General features: G+C 46.8%; 2 protein-coding genes across 9 annotated transcripts in view; one reads left to right on the forward strand and one right to left on the reverse strand.

Moving 5' to 3' along the window:
• TG (thyroglobulin) overlaps positions 1–26,275 on the reverse strand; it is a 275,822-nt gene that overhangs the window by 66,124 nt on the left and 183,423 nt on the right. The gene's annotated exons all lie outside the window — the stretch shown is intronic.
• The window catches only part of SLA (Src like adaptor), a 68,148-nt gene that overhangs the window by 29,845 nt on the left and 12,028 nt on the right, over positions 1–26,275 (forward strand). For 2 of the 5 annotated variants that reach the window (XM_035277474.3, XM_035277471.3), the window contains 3 exons: positions 14,550–14,650; positions 24,673–24,772; positions 25,601–25,687. In XM_035277474.3, the coding sequence (XP_035133365.1) occupies positions 14,590–14,650; positions 24,673–24,772; positions 25,601–25,687 (248 nt within the window). In that variant the 5' untranslated portion in view covers positions 14,550–14,589. Of the gene's footprint in view, positions 1–637; positions 813–10,493; positions 10,563–14,450; positions 14,651–24,672; positions 24,773–25,600; positions 25,688–26,275 lie in introns of those variants that run through there. The other 3 variants (XM_078353145.1, XM_078353144.1, XM_002759219.6) reach the window with 3 other exon arrangements.

The following is a 26,275-nucleotide window of genomic DNA, read 5'->3' on the forward strand; positions in this document are numbered from 1 at the left end:
AGCTCTTCTTTTAATGAACTATTTGAAAGCTGTAGCCATCATGATACGAGATATTCTCTTAGTCGCCATGTGTCCCTGAAGAACTAGACCTTCTCCCACATAACCCATACCCTTATTACCATGTCCAAGAGACTTAGCACTGGAACAGTATTTTCTACTGGGCAGTATATATTCTAACAACTCCCATCCCATAATGTTCTTTCTAGTTCTTTTCCCTGGACCCACACATTACCAAATCATTGTGTCTCTTCAGTCTCCTCTAATCTTGAAGTCTTGCTCTGGGGTCCATGTGGCAGTGACAGAAGGGAACTGCAAAAATTGGGAAACTGAAATCACAGAAGCTGCAGCTGTCAGCCACAGCCTTCGTGGACCCAGCAAGCTCTGGTGATGCACAGGAGCAAATTCACAGCCCCGTCTCTTTGCCTTTTAATTAGAGAAAGAAGACAAAGTTTCTGAACTCCCAGAATCTAGAATTAAGCTGGCCATATTCTCAAGTGCTTTGTAAAACAATTACAAATGCCTCTATCTTCCCAGTCCTCGCAGAGAGAAGCCTGCTCAGAGTGGTTACTGAAAACAGGAACCTGCCCTTCTGCAAGCCCTGTGCCTTCCTTGTTCCTAGCAGAGGAAGTATGCGGCCAGTTTAGCAACTGCAGTTCTTCTGGGTGGCATGGGCTGCTTCTCCTCACCCGTGAGAGGCCCGACTGTCTGTTTATTCCGGAGGAGCAGCACTTGACAGACGGAGAGGCAGTGATTCTGCGTCCAGCAATTTCTCTGCAGACAGCTCCCACAGGAGTCATGCTCAGTGTGTGAAGGTAATTTGGGGGGATATGGCAGAGACAGAGTGGGGAGAGAACTCAGAACCTCTTCAACACACAGTTGGCAGGGATTGACTTTCTGGAGGCAGAGGGGGGCTCCCTGAGAACAGGTAGGGCAATGTTTTTAGAGAAGCCCAGCCCCCAACCTGGTGCCCAGCACACTGCAGTGGCTCAGTGGATGTTGGATGCATAATTCTATGGGGAGAAAGGCTGGAGGAGCATGGGCAGGACATTGCCAGAGGAGATATTCTCACCAAAAAGGCCTGTACTTAGCAGGCTTCTTATAAAGGACAACTGGGGTTTGCCACCAGAATTTCTAGCTATGGAACCTTGAGCAAGTCATTTAAGCCTCTCCAGGCCTCGTTTTCTCATCTGTAAAGTGGCAACGATGTACCTAACGCACACAAGTATGGGGCAAAGTCAAGAAATGGACATCTGCTAAGTACCCATGCCAGCTTCAGACACGCAGCAGGTGTTCAGCAAATGCTATCAGGCTGGAGCCATGACGTTGAAAGGCACACGGAGCCAAGTGGGTTGAGAGATTGCAATAGTGCTACTTGGAGTGCAATTGTACAGATCTTCTTTGGGAAGATGCCAAAGATAATTAATAATAATCTGAGCTGGTGGCATGTGTATGGGGGAGAGGAGGAATCAAAGGAAAGGCAAACATGTGAAGTACATAAATTCTGAAAACAGCATGTTAGAGTTGGAAGAGATTTAGGAGAACTACAATTTTCTAAGGAATGTGCCACACTCCACATTCTTTGAGATGCCCACATATGGCAAGAGCCTGGTGTCAAAGAAATGACCTGAGCTTGGGCCTCAGAATGTCCTCACTTGGGGCTGTGCACGGGGGTGTCAGTAGGTGATGTCTACCATCCTGAGTGACGGGGGAGGAGCAATACAGAAAAAGTTATTTTTCTGCAATCCTCAGAACAGTCCTATAGGTTCATGATTGTTATTTGCTTTTGATAACTGAGAAAATGAGGCTCAGAGAACTTAGGTGGCTTTTCCAAGTCACATAGCTGGTGGGAGGCAGAGGCAAGTTAGGGGCTCTAAAGGGCTGGGACACCTCAGTGAGAACAAGTGAATGAAGGGCCAAGGCCTGTGTTTAAAGCGGTGCCCTTCACTTTAGGAAAAATGCACCATAGTCTTCAATTTGTCATTCTGTGGTTTGCTGTGAGATGCTCAGCTGCGAGTCTATTAAACTGGGCTGTGGTCCTTTGAAAACTAGAGAGGTAAGCCCAGGTAAAAATTCTGGCAAATTTGTTGTAACTAATAGTTTCCACTTAGAAGAATGCTACTTAAGAGTGCTTAATATGCTCTGAAAGTATAGTAAAAATATTTCAAACTTAAGTAATAGACAAATTGAAATCTAATTAGATTCCTTCATCTTCAACAGATCTAGAATCTAGATCAGAGCAGCAAGATGGCAGTATAGAAGGACTGTGTTATAATCAGCTGCATCTGAGTCAACATTCTGGGTCGGCCACCAAAGAACTCGGTGACTCCGTGCAAGTCACTTTGCCTCTTTGAGTGTTCATTTTTTCCTTGTAAAAAGAAGACCAGTTTCTTTATATGTTTGAGAGAAGTTTACATGTAATATGTAGGAAATAATATGTACTAAATAGGAGCTATTGATATCATTCCTAAATCAGAAAATTAAAATATATCTGATTCCTTTAATATTTCCTAGGCAGAAAGCTGCTAATAGGCCGTGTTAAATATGATGGTTAAACTGCTGAAGCAATGAGCAAGGCATTCCGCCATTTTTCTGACTATGTATTTCTGCTTGTTCCTCCGTCTGATATACGCGAAACAGACATGGGTAGGTTTGCATTGCAGCAAACTATAGTCACTTTCCAAAGAAAACGTTCCTCAGTCACTTTCAGGGAAGACTTCCCCATTCTGAATTGTGAAATCTGGCAATGTATTTCTGAGGGAAATGAGCCTCCTTAAAGACAGAAACCGTTCATTCGAGTCCACCCAGATCAGTGCCTTGCATTAGTGGGTGCTGCTGGGTTTCAGGTTTTCATTTGGCATTCATCAGGAATGTTTCTCCCAGCTCTGAGATAGGCTGAAACGTAAAATTCCCATCAAGGACTTCCAGCATATTTCAGACCAAACCATTCAGTTCTTTTCAGCAGTGCAAGGGTTCTGTTTGTATATTTATCTGTCTATCTATCTATTTATCTATCTATCTATCTATCTATCCATCCATCCCTCTCTTTCTGTAATAAAATATGCATTGAAGTCACATCACGTGATCAACTTCCTCCCTCTCGTTGTCAACCTCCCTATGAATTCCGAAGGAAATAAGTACAGCCTGTTCAAACCACTTCCTCCCGTCTGAGAACCACTGAGGGAGGAGCCAATTGGATTATGGTAACTCTAGCTAAAACAGCAATTTTAGGGCTCCAGGGGCTAAAAGGATCCCTTTTGTTGTCAAACAGCTTTGCAAAGTCACATTTCCCTCCTTGGCACCAGGCTGACTGGAACCAGGGCTGGAGGACTTGGGGTGTGTGTGTGTGTGTGTGTGTGTGTGTGTGTTTTGAAGGGGTTGGTGATTGAAGCTGAGAGACTTAAAGAGCTTCGGAAGAAAGTGAGAATTGTTGCTGGTATGTGCTTGGAGGCAAAATAACTATCTTGGATGGTCCAGGCTTCCCTGGAAGCAGACCACCTGTTGCCTGTACCATGCCAGTTTATATACAATACCTTCGGCCATGCATTCTAACTAACTGAGCTTGCATTATGTGCCAGGCACCTGCTAGGTCATGGCTTTTCACTGAGGAATACAATAGTCATCAACCCTATCCTAAGGAAGTTGCCCTGGAAACAATAAGCACTTGGAGAAACAAATACATAAGGATAAATTGTGGTTTGTGCTGTGGAGGAAATAGCCAGGGGAGAGAACAGAGGGGACCAAGTGTAGTCAGTGCAGTCAGTTTCATTTAATTCTCCCACTCACCCTGGGAGGTGAACATGCTCCCCACACCAGTTTGCAGATGTGCCAATCTGCCCCCACTCTTTCCCTCTCTTCCCTACATGCCTTCCAAGCCACCTGGACAACCGGCTAAAAATATGCATCCTCTGAATGCAAGGACCAAGCACCCTGAGTATCTGGACCCACCTTTCATTGCACCACTCTATCCACAAACCTATCAGTCCACCTACTGAATAACTATGACATGCATAACCCTCTAGCACACAAAAAAGTAACATAACCTTGCCAGGAAAAAAATGTCTCTGCTTTAGGCAGCCCTTCACCCCTTTCCTCAGGCCTAAGGCATGGTACTTGGGAGCCAGGCTCTAGAGCCAGACCCCAGTCCCACCTCCAGCACTTCCCAGCTGGGCAAACTCCAACAAGTTATGTGAGTGCACTGGTCTTGGTTTCCCCATTAGACAAAAGTCCTCCCTGGAGAGTTGTGGAGGTCAGGCAGGGAGCACATGTAACACAGGCAGGACATGCAATTCCTCAATACGTACTGGCGCCCCCCTCCTGCTGCTAAGCACATGTAACACACGCAGGACATGCAATTCCTCAATACGCACTGGCGCCCCCTCTCCTGGTGCTATACACAAAGCCTCATCAAGGGCTGGCACCAATCTGGGATGGACGCAGAGAGTCCTCCAGCTGGCCCCCTCATTATGTACAGAAAGGCGAACTGACACCAAAAGAGGAAAGTGGCTGACCACAGTCTCAGAGAAGCTGATTGTCCCACTGTGCAGTCTAAAGACAGAATGTGCAGAATATGAAAATTAGATAAAATTAGGGGAAACAACTGAGATAAATTCTCCCTCACAGTATTGGAGTAACCGATCCCCATGATTTTATGATAAAATTGACAACCATTGTCTGGGAAGAAGGGACAGTTTCGCCATGTTCAGAGCGAGGGTGCCTGCAGACATGGGGCAGTCGCATGCCAGCTCCCAAGCCTGTGTGCATTCTCCTCTAGTCACACCAGCAGTCCCAGCTCTTAGAGCACCTACTTTTAGAATTAAAGTTGTATTAAACTGGGATGAAGGTAACTGAAGGAATTAGGAGTGGGAGTGAAAAGGCAAAGGATTTACAGGCTGGCCCCAGCCCTGAACAAGCCTTGTGACCCTGAGCAAGTTACTTGGCCTCTCTGAGACTCAGTTTTCTCATCTATAAAACTGTATGTTCCTGGGGGCATCAAATGAGTCCGTATTTTAAACATCTCATTTAGGCCTTCCATGTAGTGGATGCCCACTTAGATACCTCTTTTGCTTTGAAAAAAAATAGAGGTCTGTAGGCAACTGTTCCCCAAACAGAAACTTATCGGGAGAAAGATTCCATAGAGTTGATTCACTCTGGTGGTGCCTGGATGTAGCCTGCACTGTCTTATGAGGTGCATTCCACACATCTTTTTCCTACTCTGTCCTCAGAGATGTCACACTGGAAGCTGGAAGTTAGCTATGGCAGGAGTATTTACACCACAGAAATTGGCACACTCTATCAGTTAGAATGTGTCCCCTGAAACAATGATTGTTTGACATTTACTAGCACACCAAGAACCCACGGTCTCCTAGGTCCACATTGTTCCTTCAGTTTCTTTTTCTCTTTTCTTTTCTTCTTTCTTTCTTTGTTTTTCTTTTGTCTTTCTCTTTTTTTTTTTTTTTCCTTGAGAGGGAGCCTTGGGCACAATCTCAGCTCACCGAAATCTCCATCTACTGGGTTCAAGCATTTCTCCTGCCTCAGCCTCCTGAGTAGCTGGGATTTCAGGCATCTGCCACCACATCCAGCTAATTTTTGTATTTTTAGTAGAGATGGGATTTTGCCATGTTGGCCAGGATGGTCTCGAACTCCTGACCTCAAGTGATCTGCCCACCTTGGCCTCCTAAAGTGCCGGGAGTACACGCCTGCCTGTTCTTTGTTTCTAACTGTTCTCTTTTATTTCCCTATGGAGCATCTACTGAGTCCCAGCCGAGAGTAGAAACGAACCTGCTGGCTGCCCTCACAGCACTTACAGTCCAGTAAGGGAGAAGGTCACTCACCACACACTCATACAAATGACCATCAAATCATGACCCATCTGAAGGCAATCAGCTTTCCTGAGGAGCTATGGAGGGAAAAATGAGCTCAAAAGAGAAGCACATTAATAGCAAATTAAAAACACCATGGAGATCTCCTTAGAGAGACCAAGCCCCATTTGATCCATGCCTGGGAGCTGCAGTGTTGGGGTTCTGGGGTCCATGTGCCTTGATAAGTGATTGACAGTGAGAGGAAACCCCAGATCAGGAGTTGGTCATTGGCAAACGCTGTGTCAGGTGAAATGCTGATTCCCATCTTACTTAGTAAGTTTATGAGTAATGCTGTGATTCACATGCCTGAATGAAAAGCAAAAGTAACTTGCTGGGAAATACAATGCAATAAAGAAATCACGGACTTTATCGTCCCTGTGCCTAGATGCCTGGGCAAGCTTAGCATGTCCATGAAAGACTCTATATACTTCTCCCTTCTCTGGTGAAACCTGCCTTTCCCAGGCATCCACATCTGAAAAGAAAAGAAGAGGCCTGTTTCCTGGTCATCGTTTCCCCATTCCGTGTAATGGCCAGGATCAAAATAATTGTCTTTACCACTTTCTCTTCATTGCCAACGTTTGCTAGGCCAGCCTGCTTATAGGATCTAGAGCTATCCACGACCTGGCCTGGGCCCAAACCCCATTTATAGCCTGGTTTTGTCAGCGAATGTGTTCTGGTCCAACAGAGCCACAGACTGACTGGGCGGTGCCCCACCTCACCATTCCTGTGTGTTGGGGGCCTCTGTGTATAGAAAGCCTATCTAGAAAGAAAGAAATGGGATGGGGAAGGCTCTTTTTATCTCCATGAAGTATCAAAGCCACGTCAGGAATGTCCTTTGCTGCCCGCCCCCATATGTGAGACAGCTCTTTACATGACACCCACTCACTGTACTGACACGTCTGGGTTACTGGGGCCCTTGCGTCAGTGTGGCAGCGAGCCACAGAGACTGGAGGGTGTGCATAGCCCTCAACACCTCCTCTCACCAGTCCTTCTGTGAGAATACCCAGAAAGGCACGTATGACTATGTCCATTAAAGACGAAAACAGAAACAACAGGAAGAGTGGTCTAGTGACTTAATAAAGTATAACATTAAAACTTGCCCTGGAATAGACTGGCCTCAAATCTGGCTTCTTTCCCTGATATCTTAAAATGACCTTAAAATGGACACTAGGACACCTCCATCCTCTTCTGGTTTTAGCATAAAGCCCAGTCTCTCATAAAGACTGAGAGTGTATGAGATCCCCTTCTGGGCACTCAAGGGCAAAGTGGGCACAGTACACAGGCTCCTGGACACGTAGGTCAGGCCTGCGGCCTGGTTGACAGATAGATGGGCATCTCCTCCTCTGCAGGGGATGGAGTGCTGGACAGGGAGTCATGCACTCGTACACACTTAACGTGTGACCTGTAGCAGGTTGCCTGCCCCCTCTGAGTCTTTTCCTGGTCCTATGAGACTGCTGAATTGCTACTTTTCAAGTGGTGATTTATGATGCCCCAGGATTGAGGTATTCTATCAGCAGTATTAGAGGGATGAGATACTGAGCCCTCAGCCCATGCAGCTACTCACTTTCATCTATTCTATGTATTGAGCTTCTAGGGAATCTTTCCTTCTCTTTTTTCAGATGGAGTCTCACTCTATTGCCCAGGCTGGAGTGCAGTGGCACCATCTCGGCTCACTGCAACCTCTGCCTCATGGGTTCAAGCGATTCTCCTGCCTCAGCCTCCTGAGTAGCTGGGATTACAGGTGACTGCCACCATGCCCAGCTAATTTTTGTATTTTTAGTAGAAACAGGGTTTCACCACATTAGCCAGGCTGGTCTTGAACTCCTGACCTCAAGTGATTCACCTGCCTCAGCCTACCAGCGTGCTGTGATTCCAGGCATGAGCCACTGCACCTGGCCTAGGGAATCTTTCTTTGAAACACAGTTTGAAATATCTTAGGTGTGAGGATCCCACATTCTTCCCCAGGTGCTCCTGAGGGCCTCTGACTTGGAGTCATTCCTAAGAAAAAGGCTGGGGGTTGCGTGCCCTCTCTGAGCTGGCCTCCTGCCCCTGTGGGTCTTGCAGGTGTCCCTGAAGCCCCTGGTATGCTGCAGCCCTCTGCTGCAGTGCAGAGAACGGAGCAGCAGGTGGGGGTGGGGTGGGAGCAGGTAGGACAGGCCTGTGGCTGCACCTGCCCTACAGAAGAGCAAAGGACTATGTGGGTCACGGGGCAGGCAGCACCAGCAGCCCCCCGCCTCGCACTCAGAGAGGTGCACCTGTGGAGACAGATCAGGATGTGGTGGGTGACCCCGGAAATCCTGCCAGGGAGACCACCGAATGCTAAGCCCCTGTGCCAGCTCTTATTTTTCCTGAAGCCAAAGGTCAGGCCACAGGCAGCACTGAGCAGGTCCCTAGTCAATTGTGCCGGTACTGGGTACAGTCACGACGGGGAAATTGTTGAACCAAAAGAGCCATTTCCCAAGGGTTGGGAAAGTGTCCCAACCCTTTCCCCATCATATTTGAGGGCTCTGTGGCCCAGACAGAGGAAGGCACTTGCTCAAGCTTGTACAGTGAGCTAGCCACCCCAGCCCCTGCACAGGATATAGTTTGGGTAGAATTTAGCTGCCATTTACCAAACATAGCTCTGCTTTAGATGTGATCTATCATTTCATCCTCAAAACAACCCTGTAGGGCATATACTTGTGTCCCAAATTAGTGGATTTGAAAATCGAGGTTCAGAGAAGGGAATTAATTTGCCAAAGGACACACAGCCAGTAGGTCAAGAGCTGGAATCTGCACTCAGGCCTGCCTGCTTTGAAAATCTCTTCTTTAAAGCTCCCTCATTTTTTCCAAGCTTTTGATTATAAAAGCAATTCATGCACTTGGGAGAAAATCTGGGCATTTTAGAAATGTGTAAGTAAAGAAGAAATTTATAAATTCATGCATAAAGTCACTACCCAGAGACAGTCCTTGGAAACATTTTGGAAATTTCTCTTTATTATTTTTCTATACGCATGCATTTGAGTGGTACATCTTCATGACGCGGAAGTGCTAAGAGCTCAGCTAGTATTCCTTTTCGTTTCTTTCATTTGTTTTGTTCCACAGTAGTAACAGCTTTTTTGAAAATAATGCTGTGAAAGGCTAGAAAACATCCCCTGTGATTCACTCCCGCTCTTCTGCCCATAGCATGTCTCAATTGGCCTCTCTCTCTTGTTTCTTCTGCTCCCAGCAAGCACTCCTGCATCCCTCATCCCCACCATGCACCCAGACCTGGGCTTCCAAACACTGGCAAGTGACATCCAAGAGATCCCCTAGGGTCTCCGTGTCCATTGTTTTAAAGGTTCCCCCAATGTTTATGCTTCCTAAGGTTTGCTTTGATGACTTTTAAAAATCACTTTTCTATTGCCTTCTTGGGTTAGCCAGAGGATAGAAAAAAAGGCCAGCACTGGTGGCCACTAAAAGCACAGGTTTTAGAGCAAGGCAGATGAAGTTGGAATCCCAGCTTTACCTCCTCTTAGTGGTATAAGCCTGGATAACTCACTAAATTTACCTCAGCTATAAAGTGGGGTTGTTCTGAGCAACCCAAGACATACTGGCTGGACAGTGCTTAGATCTGTACCTGGCAGAGGATGCTCGCTGACCAATCGTGGGATAGAGGTATTCTGGTCATCACTGTTGCTGCTGGCATTCACATATATGGTGGACACTGAGGCTTCTCCACTTGACCCACCGTGCTCCCATGCCTTAGAAGAAGATCGCATGAATGGGCTTATAGCTGTCACACTTTGCAGCAGAAATTTCTAAGGCCAAAGGGAAGGTAGCATCCCTAAGTAAGTTTTCAACTTAATTCTAACTGTTACCAAGAGTTCAGCTCCTGACTTTCTGACCTGCCTTCCCTTGGTTGGACATCCTCAATTTCTCTCCCCTTTGGTGCATGATAAAGGGGTTTGGGCTACTCTCCTTCGCAGCAGCAAGGCCAGGCAACAGAAGCACAAGATGGACAAGGTGCACAGAGCTGTCTTGGGAGGCTGCCCCAGGAATGGAAGGTTCTGAGAAGGCTCCCCACCTGGATTTATAAGACAATGCAGAGCACACAATGAAAGGACCCAGATCTGCAAAACAGAAACCTATTAAGAGAGGGGCTGCTGGCTGGCACATCCCACATTGTTGATGCCAATGCCCTGCCAGTATGTGACCTCTCCATGCCATGTGTCTGCTCAAGTGGCAGCCAGCCATCCCTGACCAGAGTTGCTTACACTGGGGAGGCAGCAGCATGGTTCTGAGCAAAAGGTGTAGGTCCTGAAGTTAGGAGATGTAGGGTTTCCAGCTCTGGAACAATGTGCGGGTGACTAACCCCTGACCTCACACTGACAAAGTAAAAGAGTATCCGCCCTCGGGAATGCTGGTAAGATTAAACACAATAGTATTTAAAAATTGCCTCCCAGAAGGTGGTTGTACACGTTAACTGTCTTCCCTTGATTCTGAAGCACAAAAAGACAAGAGTTGGATTCTGTCCAATGGGACTTCATTTTTAAAATGCCAATGGTTCTTTTATTAATAATTTTCAAAAACCATTGAGTTGTGATTGCTAAAATTAAATGGGGTTATAAGGCTTGCTCTTTGGAGATCATCTTTTCTACTCATCTCATTTTTCAGAAGAGGAAACCAAGGTCCAAATTCACACAGAGGAAATAGCATTGGCCCAAAGACCGGAGGGAAAATAAGGTAATAGCAGTTATGATTCTTTGACCCAGAAACCTAAGAGTTACACACACCAAGGAAAGAGAGGAAGAAATCAAGGATGTGCCAAGCCAGTGTTAATTAACTCATTTCTCTTTTGCCCTTTTCTATTGTTCTTAGAAGCAATTATGTCTCCAGTACCCTCTCTCCCACCTTCAGCCACTGCATAAAACTGTCACAGATTAAATCAAATTGTTCAGCCGTTTCATTAGAGAGACTCCAGTTCTCATTCTCTGGGGGCATTTTCGCTCTTCTCCAATAAAAGCCTCTTTCAGATAAGTTAACTCCTTCTTGAAGACTGTAGGAAGCCACTGAGCAGACCACTAAGGGGCTGTTGAGACCTGATGGTTTTTTGGTGGTCATATAGCCCTGACCCGGCCCCTTCTCTCATGGAGACTGAACTCCACCTGGCAAGACAGAACAGGTGGAGTGCAAGCAACAGAGAGAGAAGCGTGTTAGCATAGAAAAACCAAGGCTTCCAGGATTGACTTCAACTTTCTCATCTCGTGACCCTGGGTATGTTTCTTTTCCTAAATGAATGTCGGTTTTCCAATCTGAAAAATGCAAATTTAAAGGCTTTTTTTCTGTAGTGGATTCCAGCGCCAAATCAGCATGCAAATGCTTGAGAAGAATGATAGAACTTTTGGGAAGAGAGAGGTTGTTGGAATTCTCTTTGATGGATAGCAAAGTCTTGTTCTGACTGGTTTTCTAGAATGGTTGTGACATAAAGATCAGACATTGTGGTGGGAGCCTGCTACTTAGAAGAAGCTCAGTGGAGAGGATGGAGGGGAGGGAAGGCTGGCAGGGCTGGGGGCACCCTGATATCTGGAGGGGGGAACCACAGAATCGGGGTTCTGGGGACCATCACTAAGTGTCGAAAGACACTCGATCTCAATGCCACGTTCTGGGCTGAAAGGACAGAAAGCCATTGCTGAGATAGTTTGCTGTGTCTGGGGACATAGGAGATGGTGGCAAATGGGCGAGGCCATCATACATGTGGCTTCAGAGTTAGTTCTGCATGTTGAAAACTTTCCCCAGAAGCCCAAAGGCCTTGGTGACGCTAAGATAGGGAGGCTGAGGAACCAAGGCAGCTGGTGAGTTTCAGGAAGCCCGAGGAGCAGGGCAGAGGCAGCCATGTGTGGGACAGCCTGTGCGTGTCACACATGTGCTTCCTGAGGCCTGTGTGAAACAGCCTGTGCATGTCACATGCATGCTTCCAGAGATTTGTGTAGGACAGCATGTGTGTGTCACACATGTGCTTCCTGAGGCCTGTATGGGACAGCCTGTGCATGTCACATGCATGCTTCCCAAGGCCTATGTAGGACAACATGTGTGTGTCACATGTGTGGTTCCTGAGGCCTGTGTGGGACACCCTGTGCGTGTCACATGTGTGCTTCCTGAGGTCTATGTGGAACAGCCTGTGCATGTCACATGCATGCTTCCTGAGGTCTGTGCTGGACAGCCTGTGTGTGTCACATGCGTGGTTCCTGAGACCTGTGCAGGACAGCCTGTGCATATCACATATGCTTCCTGAGGCCTGTGTGGGACAGCCTATGTGACTGCCAGCTCCTCAGGGCCAGAGAGGCTGCCTTGTGTGCCTCTTCCCTCTGTCTGACCCAGGCCTTGGAGGCAGCACACTGCGACTACATGAGTGGGATTCTGCCTTCCTCAAGGCACTGGCCCAGGGCCCAGCACCACATAGATGCCCAGGAAGTGTCTGCTGAACTGCAGAGAATGTGGGTTGCAGTGCCACCTGTTGTGTTTCTGTAAACACTTTGGGGGAGCACACTTCTTGGGCACCTTCACCAGGTTCAGGGATGGAGAAAGGCCAATGCATTCTTGCCCTACTAGACTCTGGGTGTTGCCACTAGAACTAGCCCAGCTGCTAGAAGTTGCCCACCAGGGTCAGAGGTCCTGCGATTTTGTGTGGGGGGGCATTTTCTAGTCTGTGAGGAGGGTAGAGGCAAGTATGGAGAAAGAAGGGCCAGAACCTCAAATTTGCAAGAGTATCCTCTTTTCCAGTCACAAAGATCAGCAGGATCTAAAAAGGATGGAAGTTGCACTTCACTTTAAATATGCTGCCCATTCTAACCCTTCCATGGTGCACTATGAGTTTATAGCTTTTGCAAGCCTTGTCATTGTCTTGAGACTATTACTAGGCATTAGCCTGAGCAGTAAGTGACAAGCTATTCATGTAAATGTCTGAGATATATGGACTTTTTAACAACACTCATCTTGGTGTTCCTTGTTCCCTAATACTGTAGAAGTCTCACCTCACACTTCCCTCAAATTAAGGAGCAGTGCAGAGCTCCCTCCACCTGGGAAGGCCTTGCTGTGAGAGTGCAGCTCCTTCCAGAACCTGTACACATAGGGCATGGAGACAGGATTCAAGGTCAGGGTGGGAGTTGGACGGGCTGATATTCGTGCCCTTCATAAGGTTTGATCCTGAGCTACAGACACGGGTAGTTGGGAGGTAAGTTTCCACTTGGGCTGGAGGCTGATGGGGAGACCCTGATCCATCTCTTCTCTTTGGCCCCACAAAGCAGGCAGAGCTCTGTCTATGTGGCCTTCCTCTCTGTGCCACCACCATCCAGAGGGAAGGCAGCTTTCCTAAGACCCTATTCTCTGATTATCTATGTCCCTTTCCAAAATATTCATATGAAGGTCCAGACTTGGAACTTTCATCATTAAAGACAATTAGTAAACAGACTCTGAAGAGTAATAACTAACATGTATTCTATGCCAGGCCACGGTCAAAGTGGTTCCCATGCTTTACCTCAGTTGATTTTGTAACCACAACCCAACACTGTTCAATTAGTGACCAATTAGTGACCCCCAAAGCAGTCAGAAAAAGGTTAATGACTTGGCTGGGTGCGGAGGCTCATGCCTGTAATCCCACCACATTGGGAAGCCAAGGCAGATAGATTAACTGAGTTCAGGAGTTTAAGACCAGCCTGTCAACATGATGAAACCCCGTCTTTACTAAAAATACAAAAATTAGCTGGGTACGGCGTGTGTGCCTGTGGGAGCTACTTGGGAGGCTGAGGCAGGAGAATCGCTTGAACCCAGGAGGCAGAGGTTGCAGTGAGCTAACATTGTACCACTGCACTCCAGGCTAGGGAGAGTGAGACTGAGTCTCAACAAAACAGAAACAGAAAAAGGTTAAGGATTCGCCCGAAGTCATCTAGCCTGTAAGTACACAGCCAGAATTTAAGCCTCGGTGGTTACGCTGGGAAACTGTTATGGAGCAACCCAGAGATTTAGCATCAGTGGTTCAAATCTCAGCTCTACAAATGCTTGCCATGTGACCTCACACAAGTCGCTTACCCCTTCTGAGACTCAGTTTCCCTCACTGCAGAATGGGCTTAAGTGTGGTGCAAGGAATTTACAATGATCAAAAGTAACAATAAATGCGAAAGGGTATCAGCAGCATGCAGGCAGTATACGGAATTGTTATAAAGTTGTCCTTTTCCATCCTTTGTCAAAGCATGCTGACAAACTCAAACAGATGAGAAAGGTAGCAGCAGAATGGACCTTCTCCTCATGCCTTTGGTTGTACAGCCACACAGCTCCTGTGCTCTGAATTCCTGGTGCACAGAGTTGATGATGGTGAGGGCCCCTGAGTGCAGATACTTTCTGGGCCACCTGAAATGCTGCTCAGTTTCTCACACGCACCCTGCTGTGGCTGCTTACCATCCCCAGCAAGGGCGCGGAGGAATGGAAACTTTTGCCACCAACAGCATTTGCTAGCAACTTCCCTCTCTGTGGTTTTTCTGTCATTGCCTTGATAAAAGAACTTGAGCTGCGCAAAAGTAACCAATCTTCACCAATCTCATCTTCACATATAAACAGTCGCCTTTCAAGAAGCAAGCTGCCAGAAAAATGATGCATGATGCTCTCTAAACTGGGTCATTCTCCACTTGGAGGGCTCAGGGCACGGTTGACCTTCCCCGTGTGTGTCTTATACCGCAGGTTCCGGGGATCTCCAACGGCCCCAGGGAGAGAGAAAGAAATGGGAAACAGCATGAAATCCACCCCTGTGCCTGCTGAGAGGGCTCTGCCCAGCCCAGAGGGTAAGTCTGGCTTCTTTGGTGAGATGCTTAAGTCTGTGCTACAAGAGCCTGTGATAAAGACTGGGGGGTGGTGGATGCTGATAATTGCTTAAACATGGCAGCAGGTACTGGAGGACTCATATTTCTCTCTCGTTTTGTTTGTGGTTCAAATATTTCATAATTAAAAGATGAAAAGGACTGGGTCTTTGGCACACCTGAAGGATGTTAAATCTTTGGCATTTTGAGATGGTTCTCCAAGATCAGCTGGTTCAATCCCTTTATTTTCCAGGTAGGGAAACTGAAGTTCACAAAGGGAATGGAATCCACATCGTTGAGTATTTGCTGATAAGTTTCCAATCTAGGCCCATCTGATTCTGAAACCTAGACTCCTGTTTACCACACTCTGGCAGCGTATAATATAATATCGCCCATAGAGTTAGCCCTGCATGAGCTGGATCTGTGTTCCTTTTCTAAGCTAGGCACCATCCTCTGACATCTTTCTGAAAGCAAAGGAATCCTTATGTCCTGTTGGTGGTATTGCAAGGTGACAAGCATTCTTGGGGAAAGAGCCTAATGTTGCAGGTTAATCAGTGATGACAATGTCAGCTTTTCCGGGAGATGCAAGGTTTGGCTAGATTACCAAAGCTACAAAGAGTCCCTCAGCAACTGGTCAGAGGCCTGGGAGGAACACCAGTGAACGGAGGGCAAAGGCTAGATGTCAAATCCACCATGTGCTGGGCTCAGCTATGCTGGCCCCTTCTAATGGCCCAGTCTTTATTTCCTCAGATTCCTAGTTCATACTTCTCATTTTCTGTGGTCTTGGGAAAGGGACGATAGCGAGGCCAAGGGGCACCTTGGGACACTTCTGCCTCCCACCTTACATCATAGTCTTTGGGGCCTGGCATCCCATCTCCTAGCAGGGGTGGCCACACATGGTTCCCAGAAGCCCTGTAGCACTGCTCTGGGTGGAGTTCACTGAGCATAGATGACTGCCCTGTCTGCTGAGCTTAACAGGGGAGTGGACTGAGCCAGGTTCCTGAGCTGCCTTCAGGTACTTATTGTGCATTCCATGACTTCTGTGGCTCTCTCACAAAGGAGCCTTCTCACCTCTTTCAAAATGGACAGGCCCAGCTCATGTGGTCTGATGGCCTCAGATGCCTCCAAGTCAGCATGCTAAGACCCAGCCACTCTACACCCCTTTCAAGACAGATGCTGAACAATCCTGGTAGTTCTGATTTATCTAGTGCAGTAACTCCCCTTCCCAAAGCAAATGGAAGATGGAAAACAAAAAGAATATTCCCCAGGACCAAGGGGATGGAACCAGATGACAAGGTGGAACAGGGCTTGTGTCCTCAGGACCCTGTGGGGGCAGCCCTCTACCTCCGGTGCAGCATTCAGAATAGCATTCAAGGCACAGGCAGCTGAGCCTGCTGCTGCTGTCAGGAGAACGCCCGGGGTTCCTTCTCACCCTCTCCCAACTGACTTTGGTCACAGCCTTCTCCTCTGGTCATAATCACGGCTAGAAAACTGACTCCACAGGGCCCCGGGCCCGGGCAGGCTGGGGAGGCTCCCACCCGCCCAACCCATCTTGGCTTTTCACCTCTCAGCCTGGGGCAGAGGGGGCAGCATGCTTGAGTGAACCCCATGAAAACATCAGCCTCCAAGGCTTGCTCATTTGCTTTCAACTTTTCAATGCAAATTGTCATAAAGTAAGTTTATTTTTTCCATTATGTGGGTGAGAAGTCACCTCTAGAGCAGAGGTAGACAGAGGGGTCTCCCCACCCCTCCACCCCCTGGTGAAGAGAATTCCCCAGGTCATACCCCGTTTGTGATCCAGGCAACCACATCAAGCGCTGGTGGGCTGCTTTTCCACCCCCCAGCCCTGAGAAGTTTCCCTGATCATCAGTCTTCACGTTATTTCCTCTTTTCTCTTATATCTGCTTGAGTGAGGGAGGAGAAAGTTGTGCAGTGATGTTGTATTCACTAGTCCCATCTTCCTCATTTCCAGGGTTAGGGTTTTCCTGGAATGAGCTCCTACTCAGCTAAAGCTCATATGGTTGCTCATCTAGTTACCCTCAAACAATTAACCCAGGAGACAGTGCAGGTCTTGCTGGTTGCTTTAGGCCAATGTGCAATCAGAGCCAGCTTCCACATTGGCTTCAGTGCCAGAGAGTTAAAGGCACCACAGACCTGACCCTGCACAAGGATCATCCAGAGGCCAGTCTGGAGACTTTCAGACAACCACGTTTTCTGAGCTTTTGGGAGACCATTCTTCCCCCAAGCCAGGACTGTGAATGCCTTGGAACGTGGCTTTGACAATCTGGCTTTTTTTCCCCCACAAACTAAGCTTTCCAGAACATTCCTGATTAGTCGAGTTGTCAGAAACCAATGTCATAAAACCTATGAAAAGAAGCAGTACTTGAGGGGAAATAGGGCAAGTTTCAAGGGCAGGTGGCCCTCACCGAGCTTCCAGTAATGTTCCGTTGAAGCTGTGTGACTTTAGGTGTCACTCGGCCTGCCCCAAGAGAGATCCGGAACAAGTTCCTTCTCACAGCGACACTATCATGTAGAGCAGGTACCAGCAAAGAAGGGTGTGAAAACGTTTCAAAACTCCATTTTGGAGGCAAAGGAATCTCTTGAACCCAGGAGATGGAAGCTGCAGTGAGCTGAGATTGTGCCACTGCACTCCAGCCTGGCAACAGAGCAACACTCTGTCTCAAAAAAAAAAAATCCATTTGGGGGTACCTGACTGCACTGGGCTCTATATATCTAAATGGCCATTCCCCAAAAGTTTTAAAGTGGTGAAACTGGTAGTTCTGTGACTTGCTTCCAAATCACCCCAAATTGTTCATTTTCTCTATAATTCTATACATACTTCTGTACCAGACATGGGCAGTACAGGACTTTTGAATACAACCTAGGGAAGTCCCGCTGTGGTCAGAAAATGGCATATTTCCACCTTAAAATGAGCACTCCATCTCTCCGCTCTGATCTTTTTCCCCTCTTTGTTCCTTCTCTTCTTCTTCTTTTTTTTTTTTTTTTTTTTTTTTTGTTTTGACTTGGTTTCACTCTTGTTGCCCAGGCTGGAATGCAATGGCATGATCTTGGCTCACCACAACCTTCGCCTCCTGGGTTCAGGTGATTCTCCTGCCTCAGTTTCCTGAGTAGCTGGGATTAATCGGCTAATTTTTGTATTTTTTTTCTTTTTAGTAGAGACAGTGTTTCTCCGTGTTGGTCAGATTCGTCTTGAACTCCTGACCTCAGGTGATCCGCCTACCTCAGCCTCCCAAAATGCTGGGATCACAGGAATGCGCTACTGCGCCCAGCTGTTCCTTCTCTTCTTATCACCTTGACCTGAAGAGGTGCCAACAGAGGCAGCAGCACAGACCCCTTTCTGCCCATGCAAGTGTAGAAACAATGCTGTTTGTGTAGCTGCCCAGTGGAAAGATGGGGACACATGGGGCTCAGGGAAGGAAAAAGCGTGCAGGGACCTCTCAAATACAGCTTGCAGCTTCTCAGTAAGTGGTCCTCACACCACCTGCATCAGAATCCCCTGGGAAGTAGTTGAGATGCAGATTCCTGGGTCCCAACCAATCAGAATCTGGAGACAGTAGGAGGTAGCCGCCAGCTGAATTTCCTGCAAGTCCCTGAGACTCTATAGCCCCAAAAGCTTGCGGACCACAGACCAGCTTTCAGTCCTGCCCCTGCGCTGACACACAAGGAGAGATGAGAGAGAGTTTATCTCCTCAGTCTCTTGGTCCTCCTTTGTAAAACAGGAATGATTCAAGTCACTTGGTGCTCACAGCCTCCAGACAAAGTTTCCAGTGCTTTAAAAGCACAGACTCGATTCTCACAGCCCCACAAGGCTTCTGCCTATTATCATCTCCGTTTTGCATCTGAAGAATCTGAGGTACAAGAAGCTTAACTGACTTGCCTGAGGCCACACAGCTCAGAGGAGACAGCCGGAATTCAAAGCTAGGTGGCCTGACTCCAGGGTCTATCTCCCCGCCGCAGTGTGTGCCTGGAGAGGACAGGGTTTCAAGAAGCCCGCAGGTTCTGAGAGAGGGTGGGCTTGCTCCCGAGTGAGTGAGAACATGCCTGGCCACAAGATTTAGCAAGGGATCCCACAAACAGTGAATCTGTATCAAATCTTGGACCAGATCCCTTTTTTCTATTTGCGCCTAACCTTGCTGCTGGTACATGAGATGGTTTTAGGTGGATCATTATCCGTCAACTGTTACAACTTTCACATTGATGAACATCATAAAATATATAACTAGCCCAAGAGATCCATGATGTCACATTGCTCTGAATAGCACACAAGGGTTTTGTAAGTAAATTAATTTTAAGGAAGAGATTATCATAACTAGTGGTGTGGACTATGACAAAGGAGGGCTGAGTGGTCCAGAGCACAGCTATGACCTGCCCTTCTCTGCTCTGCCCTGCCCTGCCCTGCCCAGGGAGACCTGGCTTTGAAACCTGGCACTCTACTTCCTAGCTGTGTTCTCTTGGGCAGTCTTTGGACCTCACTGTGCCTCTATTTCACTCATACTCAAAATAAGGTAGTCTCCATCTATCAACCTCAAAGGGAGGCATGAGGACTTAAGGAGTAACCTGGTTACCACACATGGGCCAGTGCCCAGTTTCCCCCAGAGCTGTGCCCTCTGCTACTGATGATCATGGGGAGGAGGGGGAAGAAGGGGATGGTGGAATAAAAGCAACTGAAGTCTGGGAAGCCCAGAGTGTCCAAGCAAAACACATTCTGCGTCTACGCAGCCCAAAATATTAGTTTTGACTATTTCTTGCTTCTGTTCTCTGCTAGCCCTGCCTGTATCCCTCTAGCATCTCAGAGGTTGAAACTGATGCTGAAAAGCCTCACGGTCTGTTTAGTTCCACTGTGTTCCCACTAACATATGGAAAAACCAAGGCATGGGCAGAAAAGAGCTTTGTGGGCTACTGAGCCTCAAACACAGCCCTTTTCATATGACTAAGAGGCTCCATGAGTCTGGCTCATGGTGACACACAGGACTCGGTAGACCTTCTACTAGGCTAGACGGCCCAGCTCTGTGTGATTGGTTAGTTACATGTATAATCCTGTGTGTGTGTGTGTGTGTGTGTATGTGTGTGTGTGTGTGTGTGTGTCTGAGAGAGAGAGTGTGTGTGTTTGTGTGTGTGTGTTTACTGAAGACACTAAAAGTCAGGCCTGCTTTGACCCCTTAGGAAACCGTGAGTTTAGGCATGACTCCAGGGAATGCAAAACCAGAGGCTACAACCCCTGGGCTGTACAGCTCCCTACCTGCCAGCTGCCCTGAGCCGCTTGTGCTAATCCTGAAGACTCAGCTGGAGTCTGCTTTGTCTCCCCTGGTAAGGGTCAAGTGTGAGCTGAGGAGAGTTTGGAGATTAAGTGCCAACGAGGGCCATGTGGCTCCATGAAGGAACATAGGCTTTGAAATCTACACACTTTCCCCTGGACATGTTACTAAAACTCTCCCAGCTTCAGTTTCTTCACCCTTGAATAATCGCATATTTTCTGTAGGGCTGGGCAGGGCACTGGAAGTAACAAATGACTAGTTTTGCTAGAAGTCATTTATCTAGACAGTTATAAGTGGGAGCAACTGAGAATGTCCTCAGCATTTAAAAAGAAATGGTCAGGGGCTGCACGCAGTGGCTCATGCCCGTTATCCCAGCACTTTGGAAGGCCGAGGTGGGCAGATCACGAGGTCAAGAGATGTAGACCATCCTGGCCAATGTGGTGAACTCTGCCTCTACTAAAAATACAAAAATTAGCTGGGTGTGGTGACGGGTGCCTGTAGTCCCAGCTACTTGGGAAGCTGAGGCAGGAGAATCACTTGAAACCGGGAGACAGAGGTTGCAGTGAGCCGAGGTTGCGCCACTCCACTCCAGCCTGGCAACAGAGCAAGACTCGGAAGGAAGGAAGGATGGAAGGATGGAAGGAGGGAAGGAGGGAAGGAGGGAAGGAGGGAGGGAGGGAGGGAAGGAAGGAAGGAAAAGAACAAAAGAAAAGAAAAGAAAGAAAGAAAGAAAGAAAGAAAGAAAGAAAGAAAGAAAGAAAGAGGAAGGAAGGAAGAAAGGAAGGAAGAAATGGTTATGCTGCACTAAGGAATGACAATTTACAAAAGGGCTTGTCCTCTCGACAAAGTCCAGTAAGGGCCTGCCTGGGTCCCTCTCCTTTGGGGATTCATTTCCTATTTTATGCATTTGTACAATTTGTTCAACCATTCTTAAGTTGAGCTATCAGCAAATACTTGGTCTTTTGAATTTCATCTTCTGTTCCCACCAAATAGAGTTCATTTTTAGACAAGCAGAAATTTTCAAGTGTATACTACCAGTTTGCAAATTTTAGAAACGTCATTGGCCAACACTGGTCTTGAGTTATTGTCCGGTGACCCCGCTCTTCATGAAAATAACATTAGCGGGGACTTACTAAGGCAGGCCCTGAAGTGCAATGCATCATAAATCCTTAACGCAATCCTACGAGGCAGATTTTGACATTTTCCATTTTTATATATGAAGAAATCAAGCTCAAATTAGATAAAAATGAATCTCTCCCAAATAGCACCACCATGTAGTGGTGGAGGTGGTGGGTAAGCCAGTTCTGATGGATTTCAAAGCTCATTCTCTGTCCCAAAAATTCTCTCTGGGTTTCTGTCATGCCCAGTGCAAATGTCTTAATTTGCTGCCTTATCTTAAGTCTGCAATAATTTCGTTGACTTCCTCAGCTCTCCTCTTCTTGGCATCACTCATTTATTTCTGCTTGAGCTCTTCATAAAGCTAAGGAGTTCTAGAAGTAGATGATAATGTTTCACCTTTACCAGCAAACTGAAATTTCCTACATTGCATTTATTTTTCAGTAGCAACCAAAGCTCAGGAAAGACTATGAAGGGATCCTGGCACCGCGTCTTGCTTAGAACAGCCACCCTGCCCCACAGAAGTACAAGCCAAAGTGCGATACCTTCACAGTGCCTTTGTACCGTTTGGCTAATGCTGATAATAAAGGTGACCTCTGCAGATAGTCACCTTGCAAAGTCTCTTGCAAAGGATTAGGCACAGGTTATCTGAGCTGTAAGCAAAAGCCCAGATTCAAAGTTTCCTCAGTGATGTTTAAGTGCCTAGCTAACAAAACATCACTGTTACGGAAATTCCACAGGAAACTTAACTTCATTATTGTGAAACTGAAACTCTCCTTTCCCTCATTGGAACAGTTGTTTTTATAATGGGATTTTGCTTTTGTTTTTGCTTCTGTTGGTTTTTGTTGTTAATGTTAGGAAAGACAATTGTTCTGTTCCACCGTCTTAACCTTGACATCAATCCTCAATCCCCTCTGTAGACACAGCATCTACCTCAAGGTTCTATCATTGCCACAGATAACACATGTTGCACCTCTCCATTTCAACACTTTTCACAAGGGGCTGGTTCCACAGTGGCCACCTACCCAGTGGCCTCCCACAAATCAGGTTTCCTTCTGCCTGGGTCTGCTTTAAAACTGCAGCTTGACAGCTGTGTTTAAGGGGCATTATAGCACAGGGACCGCTCCATACATTCAGCAAACCTGCTTTGAGTATCCTTTACGAAACAGGCGGAGCACGGGTTATAGGACACAGAAGACACCAGTGTTCTGCCCTCCCGGAACTCACAGCCAGGGGTGGGAGAGATGGACATTCCCCTGACAGTCACACAAATGGGAAAATGCAGCCTGGGATAATTGCTTCAAAGGAAAATCTTAGGGGCGGAGAGGAAGAATTAGTACAGTGGGAAGGCTGAGCCTCCTCTGGAGCCTCTTCAGAGGTGAGTTTAGAGTTGACAAACGTGGGAGGGGTGAAGGAGGGAAAAGCAGGTTGTGTTCCACACAGAGGGAACAGCGTATCCAGAGGCTTTGAGAACCAGGGCACCTGGCAAATTGGAGAAAGGTCAGTCACATGTAGCCAAGGCAGCAGAGTGCCAGGATAATAAATGGCCCTTTCATATTTGGGGGCCATTAGTCCAGGAAGTTGGATTTCCACCTTGAAGGTGTTTCTAATTTCCCAGACTAAGAAACCCAGGCGCAAGAGAAGAAGGAGGTGTTCCACTCAGTGAGCAGCAAAGTCAGCCTCAGCTTCTGGGCAGATGTGCCAGGAAACCAAACAAATCATACCTCTGAGACCCCCTAGCTGGTACAGCACCTTCCTGGGGTCTAGCCTTCATTGTGTATTTAAAATTGTGTATTTTTTCTTAAAGAGGATCACCAAATTTGCAAAAGCTTTATGCCTCGCCAAATGTGAACCTGCCCTGTGTGAGAACTTGGGACTTTTGGCTTCAAAGTTAACACGATGGTAAAGCTGCCTCTACTTATTGGGGTTGAGTCAAAGCTACACAAGGAAGAACCCCTTTTTTGAATTCAGTGAAGCAGAATGTGAAGGAGCTGCCCTCACAGGTTCAGGGGAGGTTTGCCGCAGGACAGACCAGAGGTCTGGCTGGGCCAGCCCTTTTACATCCCAACCTAACTGTTTCTCAAAAGCCCTGATCCCCCTCCAAGACTTGGATAGCCACTGAAGATCACTTTTGGTTTCTCCCTCACACCCAGAAACTCTTGCTTTTACGTGGCTTAGTGTCAGTGACTCAGCTTCCCCAAATGAACAATACATTTGGGTGCACTGTTCCACTGCGATTGCTTGTTTCTAATTCATTTATCAACCGATAAGCATAACCTTACTCAGAACCCGCTTCCTCTTTCTCACTCATTTGAGTATTTAATCTCTCTTTAGACTTAGTCTGCCCAGGAGACTTATGACTCAAGGCTATAAGACATATGAGTTGTAGGAGGCAGGATCTAGAGGTGTGTGGATCCTAGAAAGTGGCTTGTTTGGGCCATAGAGCCAACATGCCTGAGTGCTGGCATTTCTCCAGATCTTCTTGCAGTGAGCAAACCAGGAAACAGTTCCTCCCATGACTATGTATCCTCTAGAGTGTGAGCTCCATGAGAGCAGCAAGAATGGGCTTGCTTTGCTCACCTATGCTGACTCATGACAGGTGCTCAGTAAGTAGTTGCCAAAAGAATGAATGAACAGGTGATGTTACCCAGAATTTTAAGTTTGAAGACCCAGTCAGCAGGTGGAGTGATGAAAGTCATGGCAAATAATAGCTGTATTTGCCGATATGGAAGACATCTTATTATTTTCCCCCAAAATGTACCCAAATAGTACCCTGCCTCTGATGCACCTGAATTATGTCAAATCACTGAGGATGGAAGCAGACGTGTCACTAAGTGTCAAAAAGCAAAATCACTGTCTCTGCTCTACAGTCAATGATACTCACAGGAAACAGCCCTGTTTCCTTCTCAAAACTTCACCAGAATTCCTTTCAATACACTATAAGGAAAAGTACTCGATTTTTCTTCCACCATCCCTACCCTCAACAAATGTCTCTATTAAATAAATGCCCAGTATGGGGTCTTATATTCTGCAAGAAAGAAGTGTTTTGTTTAAGAGTTACTGCCTCATGGTCCTGATGGGTCCTGGGAACTCATTTAACCTGGCAGCCCTTCCCCCAACATGACACAGACACAACACCCCCAAGCCCCAGAGTGGACACTCGAGGCATTGGTAATGAGAAGGGGTGTTTTTATAGCAGCTTATGTGAATGTATGTGGTGTAAAATACTCTCATCTCCTCTCCTAAGGACCCTGGAATGAGGTATTATTAGTCCCATTTTAAAGTTGGAGAGAGTGAGGCTAGTAGACTCAGGGCAGGCCCTGAATCAGACCCCATGACTCAGCTTACAGGCTCTGGATCCCATTTCTCAGATGAGAACATCAGGGCCAAGGCAGGCTTGAGAATAGGAGCATGTCACCTGACCCTCAGGGCTCATACGTGGACCCTGCACTGCTGTCTCTGAAGAGAGGACATAGCCGTAAATTAGTGTTTAAACAAGAAAGGTATCTCCTGCTCGAAAATCTCATCTTTATACCCTTTCTTCCCAGGCTACCTTTAAGCTCCTTGTGAATAAAAAGCACCCTGCCCCCTGCCCCCTTGCCTTTGTTTCCCCAGGACTGGATAGTGACTTCCTCGCTGTGCTGAATGACTACCCATCTCCTGACATCAGCCCCCCTATATTCCGCCGAGGGGAGAAACTGCGTGTGATTTCTGAGTGAGTTAGCTCTCCAAAACTTTTACAATCTTCAAAACAGGATAAACTTGGTTTGGGTGAAAATCATTTGATACTTAGCTAGAGTTGTCTAGTTCCACATGGGTCCTGGTCCTATTGTGAGGTGAGAAATTTGGCCCATACTGCAACCCTCCTCTTTAATGTGGCCAGTGCTCTAAAACCTTCCATGGTTCCCCACTGCCCAGTAGATCAAATTTAAACTTTTTAACTTGGTTTTTGAAATTCATTACGATCCAACCTCTTCTCATATTCTTCTCATCTCTCACCACATGTACAGTGTTGATGCTATGTAGGAATGAGGACTGGGAAGGCGGCCCCAGGGTCTGGAAATTCTTTGGATGAGAAATATAAAAGATTTGCCCTCTCTCCTCTTGCCTCTGCAGTCTGATTCAATATGGGCTATAGAGCATAACAGGGACTCTAAATAAGCCCCTTTTATTTAAATGTTCATTGATGCAGATATGTGAGATTATCTTTGGTTATACTTTAGACTATAAATCAATATAGTAAACATTTATTTTTAAAATCCCCCAACAGTTGGGAACCTTAGCTGCTAATCCCTGAAAGGCAGCTATTTCTAGCACATGGGAGGGTTTAGCAGTTGCTTGCAATGGAGGGCTCTCCATTGGATACACATACTTTAAAAAGTAAATTTTCAGATGAAGGAATTTGGGTTAACATGGCCAGTGACAGGTCTTAATAGAGGGATGCTCCAGTCTGTCCTGGGTTAAATCTGATTACTCTGTTCATTCATCCTTTTGTTTTGCTATTTACCTGTCTCTGTGCTCTTCTCTGTTCTCATTCTCACAGTGAAGGGGGCTGGTGGAAAGCTATTTCTCTTAGCACTGGTCGAGAGAGTTACATCCCTGGAATATGTGTGGCCAGAGTCTACCATGGGTGAGTACATTTCTCAAAAGGCATCCATTAAGCATGATGCTTATGCTGGTGACTCACAAGGTAGAACATAGACTCCAGCATTTACAGTGGAAATGAAGGCACTGGGTCAAGTAGAGATACTCCTACTCCCAACCCAGTCAATAAGGAAAGGCGTAACCTTGGGCTCATTCATCTCTTCTGCTCTCTGGAACTCAACTTCTCCCACAGTAAAATGAAGGAAGTTAGGCCTTTCAGTTCTAATATGGTATTCCTGGAACAGAGTGGTAAACATTATCATAGGGCACAGCACGGTACAGAGACTAGAAGTCAGTTTGTCTACTTTCAAATCCTGCCTCTGTCACTTACTGGCTGTGTGATAGTGAACAAGCTTTTTATGCATCACCTGTGAAATAGAGATCATAATATAGAACGATGGGGATAATAATATATGATAATACGATCAAAGTGTAGGGTTGTTAGGAAAATAAGATATAATGATAGATGCATAGTTCTTGGAGCAATGCCAGGCATCACAGTAAGCGCTCGATAACTATTAGCTATATTCTAATCAAATACCAATCCAGAAACACACAGAATCCTTACTGCCAA

This window comes from Callithrix jacchus, chromosome 16 (assembly GCF_049354715.1).
Source record: "Callithrix jacchus isolate 240 chromosome 16, calJac240_pri, whole genome shotgun sequence".
NCBI classification, from domain to species: domain Eukaryota; kingdom Metazoa; phylum Chordata; class Mammalia; order Primates; family Cebidae; genus Callithrix; species Callithrix jacchus.